General features: G+C 32.1%; 1 protein-coding gene across 3 annotated transcripts in view; it reads right to left on the bottom strand.

The window, feature by feature from the left end:
• LOC142332604 (uncharacterized) overlaps positions 1-16598 on the bottom strand; it is an 88126-nt gene that overhangs the window by 29940 nt on the left and 41588 nt on the right. For 2 of the 3 annotated variants that reach the window (XM_075379138.1, XM_075379136.1), the window contains exons 19-24: positions 13689-13703; positions 12053-12088; positions 10395-10427; positions 6865-6888; positions 4568-4849; positions 1037-1096 (exon numbers count right to left, since the gene is read on the bottom strand). In XM_075379138.1, the coding sequence (XP_075235253.1) occupies positions 1037-1096; positions 4568-4849; positions 6865-6888; positions 10395-10427; positions 12053-12088; positions 13689-13703 (450 nt within the window). The remainder of the gene's footprint in view (positions 1-1036; positions 1097-4567; positions 4850-6864; positions 6889-10394; positions 10428-12052; positions 12089-13688; positions 13704-16598) is intronic. The other variant, XM_075379137.1, reaches the window with a different exon arrangement.

Genomic DNA, 16598 nt, shown 5'->3' with positions numbered 1-16598 from the left:
ATCTCTTGTTTACAATGTCACTTATTTTAGATTTTTAAAGCATAATACGAACGATTATCGAACTCGTGGTGGTTGTGAGTAATTCGATAATGTTTCAAACTAAGCGGATGAAGTAGAAAAACGTTTCGGTGTCTGCAATAAAAAATTATATAAGCTGATTTTAAAATTTTTAGGAAAAAAGAAGAAATTGAAAAAATAATACAAAAAAGGAACATTGTAAGTTTCTGATTATATATTATTTTTTTATGAAAAAATTGGTGGAATTTAAAAAAAAAATGTTATTTTTATCAATAGATCTATTAAAATCATTCGGGGCTATTATTTTTTTCGTTGTTTTTTTTTAAATTTAATATTTATATTTCATTTCGTTGTAGAGCAGTTTTAGCTTAAACAAAATATTTTGCCTTTAAAATGTCATATCTTAACGATAGAAGTTGACAACCAGGATTTAATATAATGCTAACCAGAAAATTTGGGATTAAAGTTCTATACCGCTGCCTTCTTTATTGTGCTGAATATACTGTTATAGCATTTTTTATACAAGCATTGTATCAATTCATTATAATTTAACTGTTATTCATCTCTATAAGAGACATCATCATTTTGTTCATAACGAAAATTAGCTGTATAGTAAAAAACAATACTTTCCAGAAAAATAAACCTGAGTAATTCTTTATCTTTTACAATCATGGGGAAAAAGTAACGAATGCATCCCTTTTTATTAAAAAGCCATGCATTTTATAATTATGTATTATATTGCTTCAAGTAGGAGATAAAAAATGAATCGTGTAAAAAAAAATGTGAAAATGTTTCCGGTGAAAAATTGTTTTACCCGGTAGAGAAACAAAACCAAACCTTCACTTTTTTCCTTGAATATTCAGTGAATCGTATAAAAATTTGCTAAATCTGTCAAGATTATTTTGTTCCAATAAAATTTTAAGGTGGAATATTTATGATAATAGCATTTGTTTATCACTCTCACTCACTCTCTCTCTCTCTGTCAATATCTCTCTCTCTTTAGGCAATTAGTACTCACGCTTAATCCAGATGAAGCAATTCCTGAACCACCGATTATACCGCTGCTGCTTCCATATCCCTGAAAGAAAAAGGTTTTATATGAATATACTTATTCGTTAAGTATATAGATAACAATTAATACGATTTAAATAGAGAACGATTGAATAAACATCTGAAGTTCGCCTACCTTATTCTCGAGAGGAGAGTCCCTAGTGACTCCAGCCTTCCTCTCGAGGTCGACCGGAAAACTGACCTCTCATAAATCGCAAAACTTTACGACGCACGTCGAACAACAGAATCTGTTTATCGACGATGTCGACATCATTAACATCGATAAAGATAGGAATTTCATATAGATAACCGTAGTATGTCTGACATAATTGATCGCTCGATTAAATGAAAATTTGATATTGTCAATCGCATTTTTACCCTTTTAACGAAGGAAGTCTATTCCCAAGATAATATTAATAAACGGTTAATTTTATTTTATTAACTATAAGATCAATTTTAACAGTACATTGACGCGAGGTCGGCTCACGCATACTTTATTGCGGTCGACAAAGCTTTGTAGACCTCAAAAAATCATCTTTTAAAATATTTTATATAAATTAAGTTTTAATCTTAAAAATAAAACCGTCGAAGAGATTCCGATGTATGTCATTAATCGACCTAGAAGGCTGTTGGAAAAAGCTTTGCTTTGCGGTTAACCGGTAACTAATATACTGTACATTAGATAAAATTTTGGACAGCAGTACGGTCCAACAAAAACGAAACCGTACTTTGTAAATGCGTAATAGTAGACCAAGAAGTGAAGGTGACCGGCCCCAGCGTATCGTCGTACAGAAATAACTATGCGTAAATGTAACGTAAAGTATATTTCCTATAGCTTTCAAAACATTTCCGGTTCCACACGGTTATTCTTCCAACCTCAGGGAACAATTTCGTTTTTGTTGAACAGTACATAAATATACGTTTATCTAGTAATTGAAACGAAACGAACCTTGCGAAAGTAATAAATAATTTTAAATAATTAGAATACTTTCATTTATGATTTTTATTTATTTTTTAACGTTTTCGATGAACTAACTGTGCTCTTCTCATACGGTATGTCGCGTATTTTAATTAAAAATAATATACGACTAGGAATATATTATTTACGGAGTAAAATAGTGATTCTTATGCTGTGTTTTTTACCGATTTCATTTTTTACAAATTTTGGGTAAAAAGAAATTAGAAAAACATAATTAAATAAAAAATATTTCGCTCATAATTTTAAATATTTTCAATTACTATGTATTTATTACAAGTTTCTTATTTAATTGGAACGTCAACCGATTTATATAAGTGTTACTTCATTTCTATTACATATATATATATATATATATATATATATATATATATATATCTCCCGACTCTTTTCCAATACTAAAAATAGGTAAATATATTTATATAATTCAGTTTAGAGATGGAAAAACAAGCAAGATTACATGTCATTTTATTAGGGATCGGGAGAGGGGATGAGAAAAAAATATATAATGGAAGAATAATAATAAAAGAAATTTATGTATAAATCTCTTAATTAGTCCAAATAACTGTATGTACATATCATAAAAATTGTATAAATATTGAGTATAATGACACATGAATATTTGATACAGCGTACCTGTATTAAATAATCCAAGAATTATAAATATTGTATAATATATTTATGAAATAAAAAATATTGTGTGAGTTTTTTGTTAATAAATTTAATATTGTTATAAGATGATAAAATAAAACCGATTGTATAGAATAAATCAGTTTTATTAGGTTTTATACAGAAATACGATTTAATTAAACTAGATACGATTAAATGTATCCCTTTTGTCAAAAATGTACCGCAGATTTGTATTTTAAAAGTGCCGCGCTAATGATTTTTTAAAAATCTTTTTCCATACGGTGATAGCACTGTACTTGATTACTATTCTCAAAACGAGTACGATCTGTGTACCAGTTTGTTTACAGCAGCCGGTTGAATCGGGCCATCCATCACGATTTTTCCAATAAACAAAATTATTGAAGAAAGAATTCGTCTTAAATTTTGTGTTACGGACTGAATTTCGTGTGCCGACTCGCAAAAAATGTTGTAAAAACTTACGGTGAATTAGTTTTATCAAAAAACACGCGACGAGTGGTACAAAGCGTTCAAGGAGGGCCGACAGATCATCGAAAACATGCGTCGTTCTGGACTATCTTCAACCGATGAAAACATCGAAAAAGTGAAGGAAATTGCGCTCGATAATCGCCATTCCAGCTTAAGAGAGATAGCTCGTGACCTTAAAATTTCTCACGAGTCTGTTCGATTTTGGTGGATATTCTGGCACGAGACGCGTCGCCGTACGGCTTGTTCCAAATGAGCTTGCTCAATTTTCTTCAAAAACAATACCGTGAGAGGTTTCTTTAGACGTGATGGATTGCGCCGACTCTGACCCCCTCGTTCAAGGAACGCATCGTAACTGGTGTCGAGGCACACGGTTCTACGAGTTTGGCGTGCAAACAAGTTAACAGTCATCAGAACGGAAGACAAAAGACCAGCCGAAACCAGAAAAACCACGTCGAAGTCGCTCAAAAGTCAAGGTGATGGTTTGGTGCATCACGAATTCTTTCCAGAGGGACAGACGGTCAATAAAAAATACTATTTGGCCGTATTGAAACGTGTTTGCGTGAGAAAATCTGTCAGAAACGGCAGATTTGTGAAAGAAAAATTCGTGGATTTTACACGACGATAATGCGCCTCGCATAGAGCGACAATTATGAACGAATTTAAGGCCAAAAACACAGTAAATACCATCGATCGAAGATAAATATGCCGCTTCCGGGTACCCGTTTTGACTCGATCGAAGCCGAAAAAGAAAAATTCTTGGAACGAGTTGAAGGCTATACCGGTATAAAATGCGTTTCGAAGACCTGGAAAAAACCCTAGCATATGTGTGTTGCATCAAATTAATCGGGCCTAATTTAAAGGGACAAAATAAATATTGATGAATAAATAAAAATTGCGCGTTTTATTTAACAATTCCCGGTATTTTTTTGAAATACCGGGAATCCGGTGTAGTATAGCGGATATAAACAAATGTGATAATTTACTAACTAGTAAGTAAGGTTATTCGGTCAAGCGTCAATTACGACTCGCAGGGCATTAAATTTAACGATGAGTGAATGAATTTCTTTTTTATTTTTAAGGTTAAATCGAACTAAAATATTTAAAATTATTTTTGCCGATGAAATGCAAGCGTCATTGTTTTGACGTGATGCATTCTATCTTAGTATGCGGTATAAGTTTTTCATAGAATAATAATGACTTGTTACTTGGTATTCTATACGATTAACTCTTTGAAACGAAAATTAAATAATTTAAAAAGTATATATTTATATACTTCATCTAGTTGAAAATTTTCAAGAAATCGTTGTTTGTTGATAATATGAAGAATATAAGGTTCCACCGTATTACCGCTTTAAAAAAAAGCAAATATATTTATTTTTTGGAGAAAAAAAAATTGTAAAAACTTACTGCTTGTTGAATAGATTGAGACGATTGTGAAACAGTTGATGATGCTGTCGTTGCGGCTTGTCTTACTCCGTAATCGCTGGATACTCCGTAACCGCTTCCACCGATCAATGAGCTGTCATAGCCGGAAGTGCTTGTAGACGAGTAAGTTGATTGGCTACTTTTATAAGACTGGTATTGGTTGTAGTATGTTGCTTTGAATAATTTTCTTGAAAAAATGCTATTATGACTCACGTATGTATTGAAATCTAAACTGAAATATTGTTGTCTGGCGTAAAGGGTTCTCTGTAATAAGAAAAGAAAATAAAGATTACTATAACGTTCTTAATAGTCGAAATACAATAAAAATGCGTCGTTTGTATTAAACGGAAGCGAAAAAAGTATAGATAAAACGAATCGGTCTGTATGGTATGACCGCTAAAATACGAGTAACTTGCACTCGGCTGACCTTTCATCAGACTACGTTAAAAGGAGTACTCCAAGGGTAGTGCGGTTCGACAACAAATTACGTTGCGTTATCGGTTACACTCTGGGAATATTAGGTTAACGGTTATTTTTTATTTTATATCCTTTCATCCTCTACCCGATCGCCATTTACATATTCATATTCATCGTGTACGTTATGCGTTCCGTTATCTCGTAGTACAACAGAATATAATTAATAAAATGGAAATGAAAGTAAAGTAAAAAAGAAATCTTCGTTCGTAATCGCTTATGGAAGTTATGGTACCGAAAAAAATCAAGCGTAAAGATTTCATATATTAAAAAAAAATCAACAGCGTTGACACAGGATATCACGTTCGACAAGATACTTCCATTTTAACTCTGTATTTCTTTTTGTTGTACTTTCCAAACTTTTTTTTGTAAGTAAGCTATGCCGCGGGAAAAGTATGAAATGTTAATTTAGCGAAAATCGAAATAAGATTAACTATTTAATCCGATGTTTTATAATACTTGACAGACGTCAAGTTTAAAGGCGGAGTAAAAAGAAGATTATAGCGACTAACGTCTAAGGTGCTAAGAGACAAGAAATATTTAAAAGACTGGAAATTTTGGGTGACGTAAGAAGTTGATGGGAGACCGTTTGTTGTTGATGTCCTCTTCACTTTAATCTTTCGTTGGTTTTGTCAAATTTTACGACTGGAAAATTTTACGAAAAATTATTACACATATGTCATTCCGCCTTTATCTTTTTTGTTTAGCCTCCGGTAATTACCGTTCAGATACTTCAGAGGATATGTACGAGTGTAAATGAAGTAGTGTTTTACAATATCGATTCGATCATTCCTGAGATGTGCGGTTAATTGAAACCCGACCGCCAAACAACACCGGTATTCACGATCTAGTATTCAAATCCGTGTAAAAATAATTGATTTACTAGGACGTTATTCCGCCTGACAACAAGGAATCTTACCGTAAAAGTTCATATATATCGGAAAACGTGTTTAGATATGATTTGCGGTATAAATATACCGACAAAAATCGATTTATAACAGGTCTTTTACCCGGTTAATATACGATCTTATACTATATGTTCTGAATGATAGATAATCTGAATAATAATCATCTGAATGATAAATGTTCTGAATATTATCTGATTGTAAAGTATATATTAATCGTTTCCGGTTTTACATCTGTTGATCGGTATAAAAATTTCATCGATTAATTGTTAGATCCTAATTTTAGTGTTTGATTCCGAATTATTTGATTTTGTCGATGAAAATTAGGGAAATCCGTAATCATATTTTTATTATTTTTTCAAATATCAAACGATATTTGTAAAAACAAAGCTCAAGAAGGCTGCGATTTGGCAAAAAATAAGAATTATTGTATCTTTATTGCCAAATATATTTAATAGAGTGAAATTGGTCGATCTGAACCAAACAAACTGTATTAATATTTTTTTTTTTTTTAATTTTTACTGTCTTCAAGTAAAAATGAATCTATTGCAGAATTGAATTAGAAAGTGATAGGCACCTTGCAATAACATTATTTTCTTCAACAGCCGAGTTTACATTTTTATTTACTTTTAAAGATTTTACCCGTGTACTAAAAATACCAATTTTTTTGTGTTTAGCTTTATTTTATTGTTATCGTCGGATATTCTTCGAACTAAGAAAGAGATACCATCTGATGGAAACAGTATTTATCCGCTTTACAGTAAAAGAAAAATTATCAGAAGTATATGCGATGTTCTTAGAAGAGGCTTATATATTTTATTTACTATTCTCTATTTGTATTCTAAATGACTAAATATAGTTTATTTAACGCAATAATTTTTTTTTTTAACGTATGCTTACCCTTGAGAGGACATGTCTCAACAACTGAAAATAGAAATTGAAAAAATTAACGTTAGTTTATTACGTAATATTTTATATTAGTACATTACAGCAAAGTTACTAGATTAATAAATATAAAATGTATTAAATAAAATTTAAATTTAAAATACTACATATTTAATTTTATCGTACGTAATAAAAACTGTAAAAGGTGTTTTTTTAACCCTTATTTATTGTTAGTACCGATGTTTACGTAATCTCAAAATCCGCTCTTCCGATTGATATAATTTTTTATTGTATTTACTGAACAGTAAAAAATATTTTAGAAGTAAAAAGCTGTAGATAATTTTATAACATAACGAAGATGCAACTTATAACGATACTTTTCGTATTTTGAAATGCCGGATATCGATCGACATTTTCTTCAAAATGATTTTACAATTTAAACTGATCACTTAGTCAAATATTTCTTTCTTTTCGTTTATCAAAATAGTTTAACGAAACCCTTTATTTTTAACGTTTTCTAAAATATTATTATTATTGTTTAATTATTTACACGACAGGAATTTATTTTTAATTAAACATTTAAACGAAAAATCTATCCGGTGTTTTTTTATTTATTTTAAAAAAGATTTTTATCCTTAAGAGATAAATTATTTTTTACCGTTTATTCGCTGACGATCGATTTTAGTGTATATCGATCGTAGTGACATTAAAAAAAAATTCGGCACGCCGGAAGGCGGAAGTTGATTTCACCGGTGCTAAGTAGAGGATAAAAAAAAGATTTCCACTTTAAAATTAAGAAAAACTTCAAATTTACTCGATACGACAACGGTTGCATGTGAAAAAATGTTTCACATGTTTAGCATACGACAAGCCCCATCTTAAAACTTCTAGCGATATTTTGGTCATCCCTTGCCGTAAGGTTTGGTCATATAAAAAATCGTTTCAAACAAAAGTTTTAGGTTACGTTTAGAGGACTGATGACCACATTAAACCGATTCGATACTGCGCCTATTAAGGGAGGTATAATTTTGTTGTCTTAAAAACCCCATTTTTTCCACCTTCTGGGCCGACGGTTGGTGATATCAAAAATATCTGCTCGTATAAGTTTTAGACCATTTTCCAAAGAATAGTAAGAACTTTAAACGAATTCGATATTTTACTAGATAAGAAAGTTATATCGATATTTTGTTTTTCGCAAAATCCCCCATTTTTACTCCCGTGGTCTGATTTTGGCCGTTAACGAACTCGACCGAGATTTAGGGTCTTTATATTTACTGTATCGATTTGAAAGTGACTGGCGCAAAATTACGGCAGTTTTCGTGTCCACAAGGAAATAAAATATATATATGTAAACTTTTGAACCGACGGTGGTTTTGAGGTCTGGGGATGTGAAACGCGAAGATATGTGAAATTTTCTGGAAATCGAATCACGATACCCGTTGCAATAGGTAGCTTTCTTATGAAATATACCTAGTAACAAATTTTTTTTTCATAACTTACACATCGCGGAAGTATTTTATTTTAGTAAGAAATTTTAAAGGAATGTAAAAATAATAATTTTTTAAATTTATTTTGACCGAAATACAGTTTAAAGTAATTTATAAGAAATGATTTCAAGAGTAAATACTTAAATAAAATTACATACATACTACATTACATACATTACATTACATTACATTACATTACATTACATTACATACATAAATAAATAAAATACATACTTAAATAAAATTCACTAAATTTTTAAATATTTCTGAATTTTATACACAAAAATATGAGCTTGGTCTTTCGAATTACTGAAGGCGGACCGATCTTCACACGATCCTCATTTTTTATTTACAATATTTTCTATTTAAAAAGTGATATTTTAAAAATCTAAAAAATAATACAATTGTACTTTATAAAAGGGAAATGAATGTGCAATAAACATATTATGCATCAGGTATTAATAGAACTATGTAATATGTTGTTTTTTCCGGTGAAACGGATAAGAAATTGTTTTTTTAAATAAACTATTACTATTAAAATTTACGATCGAACTCGAAAGAAGGGAAAAGAACTCTCGCATTTATCGGTCGGTTGGTAATTCTTGCCAGTTTACATAAGGTTACCTGGCAGCTGATGAGCTGTGCGTCTGCGGGGAGGTCCAGTCAAACGAGCATATGATGTTTGACTGCCCTGCTCTTGGGGGAGCCAGAGACCGGGCCACCCTGGAACTTAGAGGTCGAGGGGAAAATTGGCCGCTCATAAACGGCGAGTCGGTGTGGCGAGAGCCGCATTGTCGGACCGTATGGGAGTTCCTCGATGAGGTTGCGTTGTTCAACCGACATCGGTAGATTAGTTAAGGGTAAAGTATAATGACTCTTACCGTGCTGCTGCGGGAAGCTAATCCAGAGATAACGGCCGGCCACCGGCCAGATAAAGTTCCAAGCGCTTTAAACGGTGGACAGGTACTAGCTGGCATTCAGCTACCGAGGCGTGACAGGAAATTACTGTATTTTTAATATGATAACAAGGGGTGCGCCTCCCCGGTTTAGTTTTACTGTATGACAATGAGCAGTTGGGACACGTAAGCAGGTGGTGTATGGCTCCTCGCTTAGTCCGCTCACGCTGTTAGGTAAGCTCACTAGGAGCTATTAGATTATCGGTCGCTAACTGTTTTTGAGGCTCAGTAGCCGTTTGTGGCACGGACATTTGGTCATCGAATGGGGTGGTGGCCGGAGAGTTAACCGATAAGGTCACCACGATCGATTATTAGTGCTAGAATAACACGACAAAACGGAACCGATCCGGTTGTTGACTAGCACTTATTACGCGTATAATAATTCTCCTCTCTTCTTGTGTGTATGAAATGGCATCTTCGAATCCCTACTAAAACATTAACCCCTTTCTATTTTTTAATTATATAAACTCCAGTAGGGTTCAGATGTATACTACGCTTTTATTTATATTTATTTTGGATAATGCGAATTTCAGTTTATCGTATTTGTTGCGACTTGGTCGGGACGTCCTTGGTTAACAGCGTTGCGGTAGATTTTAGAGCGAGGGTGAACTGTATGTGTTCATAGGTGATAAATGGCTTGTCGATTACTTAAGGATTGTTTAATTGTACGCCGTCTTGGCGACTTAAAATAATTTTGTAACATAACACTTGTTAAAGTCAACCTTAAAGATAGCAAATATAAGCTAAATAAAACTTAAAGTAATGTTCATCCGAACAAAAATCGAGAGAGTCCATCCGGACACGACCGCCTTGGGTCAGGTATGAGTGTAGACCGGTATAAGACGCTACGTACAGTGCTCGAGGGAGCAGCTAGTGATGTAGAGTCGCGTGCTGATCTGGTGACCGTAGTTTGCCGTGGGTACCTTAGACGCCGCTAGGTTTCAGCACCGACGGCAAGAGGGGTGAAAACATAACTGTATTTAAAAAAATATTTGTAATAAAAGTATATAAATAGTATTATTACATTACGGCATATCCTAGCGGTAAAGAAAATATTAAATTATTATCGTTGATTCTAGCTATTAGCATAATATCGACTTACCAGTAATACTCCGGCTCTGTTGTTATCGTAACTCTGTAAAAGTAAAGTAAACGATTAGAAGAAACGTTTGTTTATAAACTTATTAAAATTATTTTAATCATCGTTATACTCTGTGCTTACAAAGCGTCTACTAAGACGCGCGCTAAATTTTTTAATTCTTTCTTTTTTTATATATATTCTTTTTTTAATAGTTTGTTCGTCGTTAATTATACGTAATGAAATTAATAAATAATCTAAGCCATCTAAAGATGATATTATATTACGTATACCGTATAAAGGTTACTGCGTTATTTTAATAATTCTTCTACTAATTTAGGAAATAGTATAACAGAGCTTGAGTGTGCTCTATGCAAATTTTATGGAAAAAGGAAAACATTTTTTATTTTGAAATTTTAGTGGTGTAATTCTGTAAATAAATGAAAATTTAAAAACTAAACCAAATTTTTTCCAAATTATATATATATATATAGTTTCGTTAAAAAAATATTTAGGTATTTATCGGATTCTCCGCAACTCGTATTTATAACTTTGATCGTATCAAACCGATAATGGAAGCGATCACAGATAGGAAGCAGTGTTGTCTACGGTAGGTTTGCGCTCATTCTTTAATTATTAATCCGGTCGGGGTCGGTGGGTCTGGAAGCGTAATAGAAATCGACGGTTCGTGCTACTCTAGGCGGAAACATAATACGAGCCGGATTTATACTATTCAACGGTCGTTCGGAGGTCTTTGCAGAAAAAAGCGAGTGTTTCTTATTTTCTATTCGGGATCGGTCTCCGGAAACCCTTACAGAGACGATCACAGCCGCCAATCTATCCTACGCAACCGTTATATCTGACGGTTACGAGAGAGGGGGAGCACGAGAGAATATTAATATCTATGAAATGCGATACGAACACTATAGCGTGTCGATCGTTCAGAAAATTTCGTCGATCCCGTTTACCGGTGCGCATAATTAAAGGATCGAATCGATTTGAATCGCTCCAAAACGTAGAAACGATCTAGAACGAGGACAAGTAGGGCGATGATAGATCTATTTTTGGGAATTTACTTGCAGAACCCGACATAAAAGTCTGAACCTGCACGAGAAACACCTATAGGATATGACGGCGTATATCCTTCCTGTATAACAGGTGAACGGTACGTTTGATAAGACATTAGTAAAAAAAAAGTATCACAAGTTACGGAGACATTCCGATAAAAAAAGACCCAAAAATTTAATGTAATTTCTTTTCTTATTAAAAGCTTAAAATTTTCTTATAGTTTTAAGTCGTATATTATTTTTTTAGCAGATCGTTCTCGGGAAAGTATCGGAGCTTAATTTTTTAGACAGATTTATAAAGTTCATAAAAATTTAGTTAAAAATTAATTATACCGCTAATCTGGATGTGAATGCGGTTCCTTTTGTAGCGAACCGACATGAAATACTAACTGCTTCCGAAAAATTGCAGAGTCATTACAAAGAATAACAAGTATCGCATATCAGGGTCGCTTTAGAAGTTATATGCGCAGCAAGAAAAATTAAAAAATTGTATAAAGCAAAAATAATGTTTCCTTTTCTTTTTAAAAAAAATATTTTATCTATAGCGCTAATTTTTAAGTATGTAAACGATTAAAATATAAAAGAGAATAATCGAAATAACCGTTAAAGACTTACTTGTGAGAGTGCTGACCAGAGTGAGCTCTCATCGTTCTGTAAAAATAGACAATAAACTTTTAGTTTATACGTTATAAACATTTTTAAAAGATTTTCTTTTTCAGCAAAAATAGAAGTTTAACAAAATATTTTAATCGGTATTTAAAATATGTATATTTTCAAAATTTACTGCTTGAATCGAACGCTAGAAGTTTTTCATTACCGATTACAGTGGTTGAAAAACGTAAGTCGATGTTTTATTTAACTAATACTTTCTAAAATATACGACAATTTATTTTTGAATAGATAATATCGTTAAAAAAATAATTTAAAAATAATATATTGATCCTGGATTTTTGACAGAAAAAATAGGACTTTAAATTTAAATTTTGTTCGATATTAAACAATTTTTAAATAGATTTAATTTAACTACAAATTTAGATATATCATATTTTTGCGGGTGTATCATTGTTAATATGAAAACCATTGTAGCGATTCCGTTAATCTTCATAAGGTAGAATATTTGGAAACAGGCTGATGTAGGTTAAATGTATTGCTACCGAATAAGATTTTACGCCGGTTCAGTCTCGTTGGGATAAGTCTATTCTTGTTCTCCTGCCGCGGACAAAGCACTTGTAAAAGGTAGATGAGTTTTAATAGGAGACTGGTGTATTATTATCGTTTAGGTAGAGTAATGTAAATGAACGAGATGAAGGCAAAGCGTACAAGTTTTTAGAAATTGAAGAATTCACGACAGAGTTAGGCGAATAAGAAATTCCGTTCGTCTTCCGAAACCGGTTTCCTGTGTGAAATCGGTAAAAAAACTTAAGTACAGCCAGCGGAACAAAGTGGATTGTAGACATTTGACGGTAATGGATGAGGAAAACATCATAGAATCCAGGCCAGGAGTCATTTTTGCAGTAGCATAACGAAAAATGAGAAAATAATGGATAAAAGAAAAGATTAAGACGTTTTGAAATGATAAAAGCGGTGCTTCATGCCGATTAAACATTTACTGGAAATGTCGTATTTAAACGAGTTCCATTTTCTACAGACACCGATCAAATCATTTATTTATTTATTTGAAAAATTAACCTGGTACACTTAAAATAAAAATTCCTATCAATAAATACAAAAATAAGACGCTAAAACAATTATAAAACCGTAAACCACTTATTCAGCAAACACTCTTCATGTTTGGCGTCTTTTATAAATAAGAGAAAATAATTTTAGAATTTGATCTATCGGTGAAAATAAACGAAAAAAAATTTACGTAAAAATAGTCAAGGAAACGCATTGTTTTCAAATTACGGGTAGAGAAAATTTTTCCTCGATGGAGTAATAAATAATTCCGTATACATTTTGGGCGTGAAAAATTACGTAACAAACTTTTGGATTTTATACTCCAAAATTTTTTTGTTACGGATCTGTAAATTAAAAAAAAATCTATCTTAGAATTTTTTCAACAGCAATCGACAAGTAAATTTTCATAAAACACTGAAAAAAATCATAAATATCAAAATTTTACGATCGTTTCGTTTTAGAATTTTTCTTTATAGAATTTTATTTTTTAATAAAATAATAATTAAAATTACATATAAATTTAAAAACAAATTATTAGACCCGTATAAAAATGTATTCTGTTTTGTGTACTTACGCAACCGTAGAAGTTCTGTAAAAGAAAAGAAAAAGAACATTATTAAAAATTGATTAAATGGTTTTTTTAAATATTAAATTTAAATATAATAAACAAGATTGTTTTCATATGCGATGTAATCGATCTGTTTTAAAAATTTACAACTATTATTTACGACGAATGTAATAATTTGCTGTTGGATTCTTCAGAGAGGCGATTATAAACTGCTTTGACCTCAGTTTTCTATTTAAGCCGCATCGATTTCGAATTACGTAAATTATATATATGAAATTTACATTATGATTAATTAATGGTATACAGTAATTTTTTTTTTAAATTATGTTACGCTCTATAATTATTTAATTTTATTAACTTTTAATATTTATTTTTCTATTATTATTTTTATTGGAAATTTTTCCAAATGAAATTATATGTAAAAATAAAAAGCGATCGTCAATATAAAAATAAAAGCTCATGTACTACTAAAAAAACGGAAATTAATTCAGAAGTAAAGTTTTGTATACTCTTAAAATACAGTCGATCGTCTAACGTAAACGAATACCGGATACGGTTATTAAAATTTTATTTATACAGAACAGCGTCTTAATGTCGGTTTTAATATTACCGGACGATTCAGTTTGATGTTTATTGTAGAGTCGGTACAAATACAACCATCGACAGTTTTTTTCATTATAATTCACCGCCATCCAGTACGATTTGGTTAATCGTACCGAATTACGGGGTCCATTGAAATGTCGTAATATTTAATAATACCAGAATGATATTTTAATTTAGTGCAGTTAAAGGATCGGACGATTAGAGAACATCGTTACTCTTAAAGAGGGCAACTTTGATGGGTAATATATATAATAGTTTTAAAGAACTATCCTGCTGCAAAAATTGTTTCCACCAATTTTTTTTCCTTTCGGTTTATACATTTTCTATGTAAGATTTTATTCGATGTTAAATTACGTGTAATTATAATAAAAAAGCGAGATATAAGTTTGAGCCTCACAGCATTTCAGCGAGTTAGACGCTAGTCGGTAGCTTAAAAGAAGATAAATTCAGTCGAAGAAGGATAAATCTGGATCGTATAATTACCGTACTGTTTTATTTACTAGGATAAAATAAGGAAATCCTTTTTCAATCGCTTGAAATAATGAAATCCAAGAAAATATATTTATGTAATTCACGCACACGGAAAAGATTTTAAATCCGATTTTTATTTTTATATCGCTCAACTTTTTATTTCATTTCTCTCATTGTATTAGCATAATTCAAAAGAAATTTTGACATGGAAATATTATTAAGCGTTTCTAACGCACGATGTCTTTCCAAATGTTGTTGGTTTGCGGGACGCCTCTCGGGTTCACCGTAATAAATATGCGAACGCAATTTCTTTCCATAGTGTTTTTAGGGACAAATTCCACAAATTCGCCCGGTAGATTCTGGGGTGTGTCCTCAGTTTGGACAATCTTATGACACTTGCCGTGTTCTTTATGAGTGCTGGAAGTACGGGTTAATGCGCGCGGAGACCATCTGTCAACTTTACGGTCGGCTTGGATCTCCGTGTAAACTGGAGCAGCCAGGCCGAATAGGCAATAGTGGAAAGTTTTACGGTGTACTTAACAAAGGAAAAGATTGCTGAGGGGATCTAGAGCCCTGCTAGGATTTCTCTTGCATTCTATTTTTGTTAATGTTGTGTTTTATTAATTATATTTTCGTTGTTATTTTTGTCCGTTGTTTTGTTACAGTGTCCCGTCGTGTAGTTATTGTTCCGTGTAAGATTTTTCCGTTTCGTGTTGTGTGTTGAACTCGCTTTTACCTTCTACGAGTAGGTAGTTAGTTCAATTCCTTTGTTCGGTTAGGTTCTTTCGGTCTTACTTAAGACTCGATGAGACGTGTTTTGTTTTGATTTCATTAAATAGTAGTACACACCGATGGCGATGCCACTTACGGCATTCGCATCGGTGGCATCCTGGCCGAGGTGGACTGGAATACATCAAAAGCCGACGCTTCGAAGATGACCTCCGGTAAAATCCATAAGGGCTAAGAACGAAGGGGTCGATGGAGGGTCAGGAAGTAGCAGTTTAAAAACGATTTAAAAATATTATGTATACAATATTTACCAGTTTTTTTTTTTTTTTATTTATAATTATTTCTTGACAGTTATTTACAAAAGAAATATATATATATCCATGCATATACGCATAGCACACCTCCCACACTGCTTGTTAACTTGTTTATCAAACTAAATAACAAAATTACATTAAATTTAATTCGTAAAAATCACCTGTTATTTTATAATAATGGAAATATAAGAAGTCGGTAACTTTTGTATGTTGTAATGAAAAAAGAAGTTACGTATACCGTTGGAGTGGTCGTAATTTGCTGTATTACAATACATATTTTTCTGCTGAATAATGAGACGCAAAAAACCCTTAGCGTTTGGAAATCACTATTACAATGCGACATCAAAACGAGCCCCACACAAAATCACAGCTGGTTTCTGTCAGTTGATGTTAATAAATTCTGAGTTATTACGTATTTTATGTTTAAAAAGTAATAATAAATTTTCTCTCGTTAAATAAAATACATTTGTTTCTTCGATATACGTAAGTTAGTTACTTGCAGCTTCTTTCTTTTATTCTAAATAAGATTACTAAGGTTAAATTTGTCTTTGAAACATTACATTCTAATTAATACGCGAGCAAACGTCATAACCGCACTTAAAGAAATTGTTGGACGTTATTTAACGTTCAGTTCTTTTTTTTTTCACGAGTGTCCAAAAAGAAGTGTAATGTATTTAGGGTATATGTGTATGTTTGTTAGTTCCATCGCAGCAATTCAACGACTGAACCGATTTAGATGTATGACTCCGCGTTGAAATCCTTACGTTACCGTGATTCTCATAAGCTATATATATATATA

The sequence above is a fragment of the Lycorma delicatula genome, chromosome 11, assembly GCF_047948215.1.
Source record: "Lycorma delicatula isolate Av1 chromosome 11, ASM4794821v1, whole genome shotgun sequence".
In the NCBI taxonomy this organism is placed as follows: domain Eukaryota; kingdom Metazoa; phylum Arthropoda; class Insecta; order Hemiptera; family Fulgoridae; genus Lycorma; species Lycorma delicatula.
Note: the sequence above shows the minus strand (reverse complement) of the source record. Positions and strands in the feature narration are given on the sequence as shown.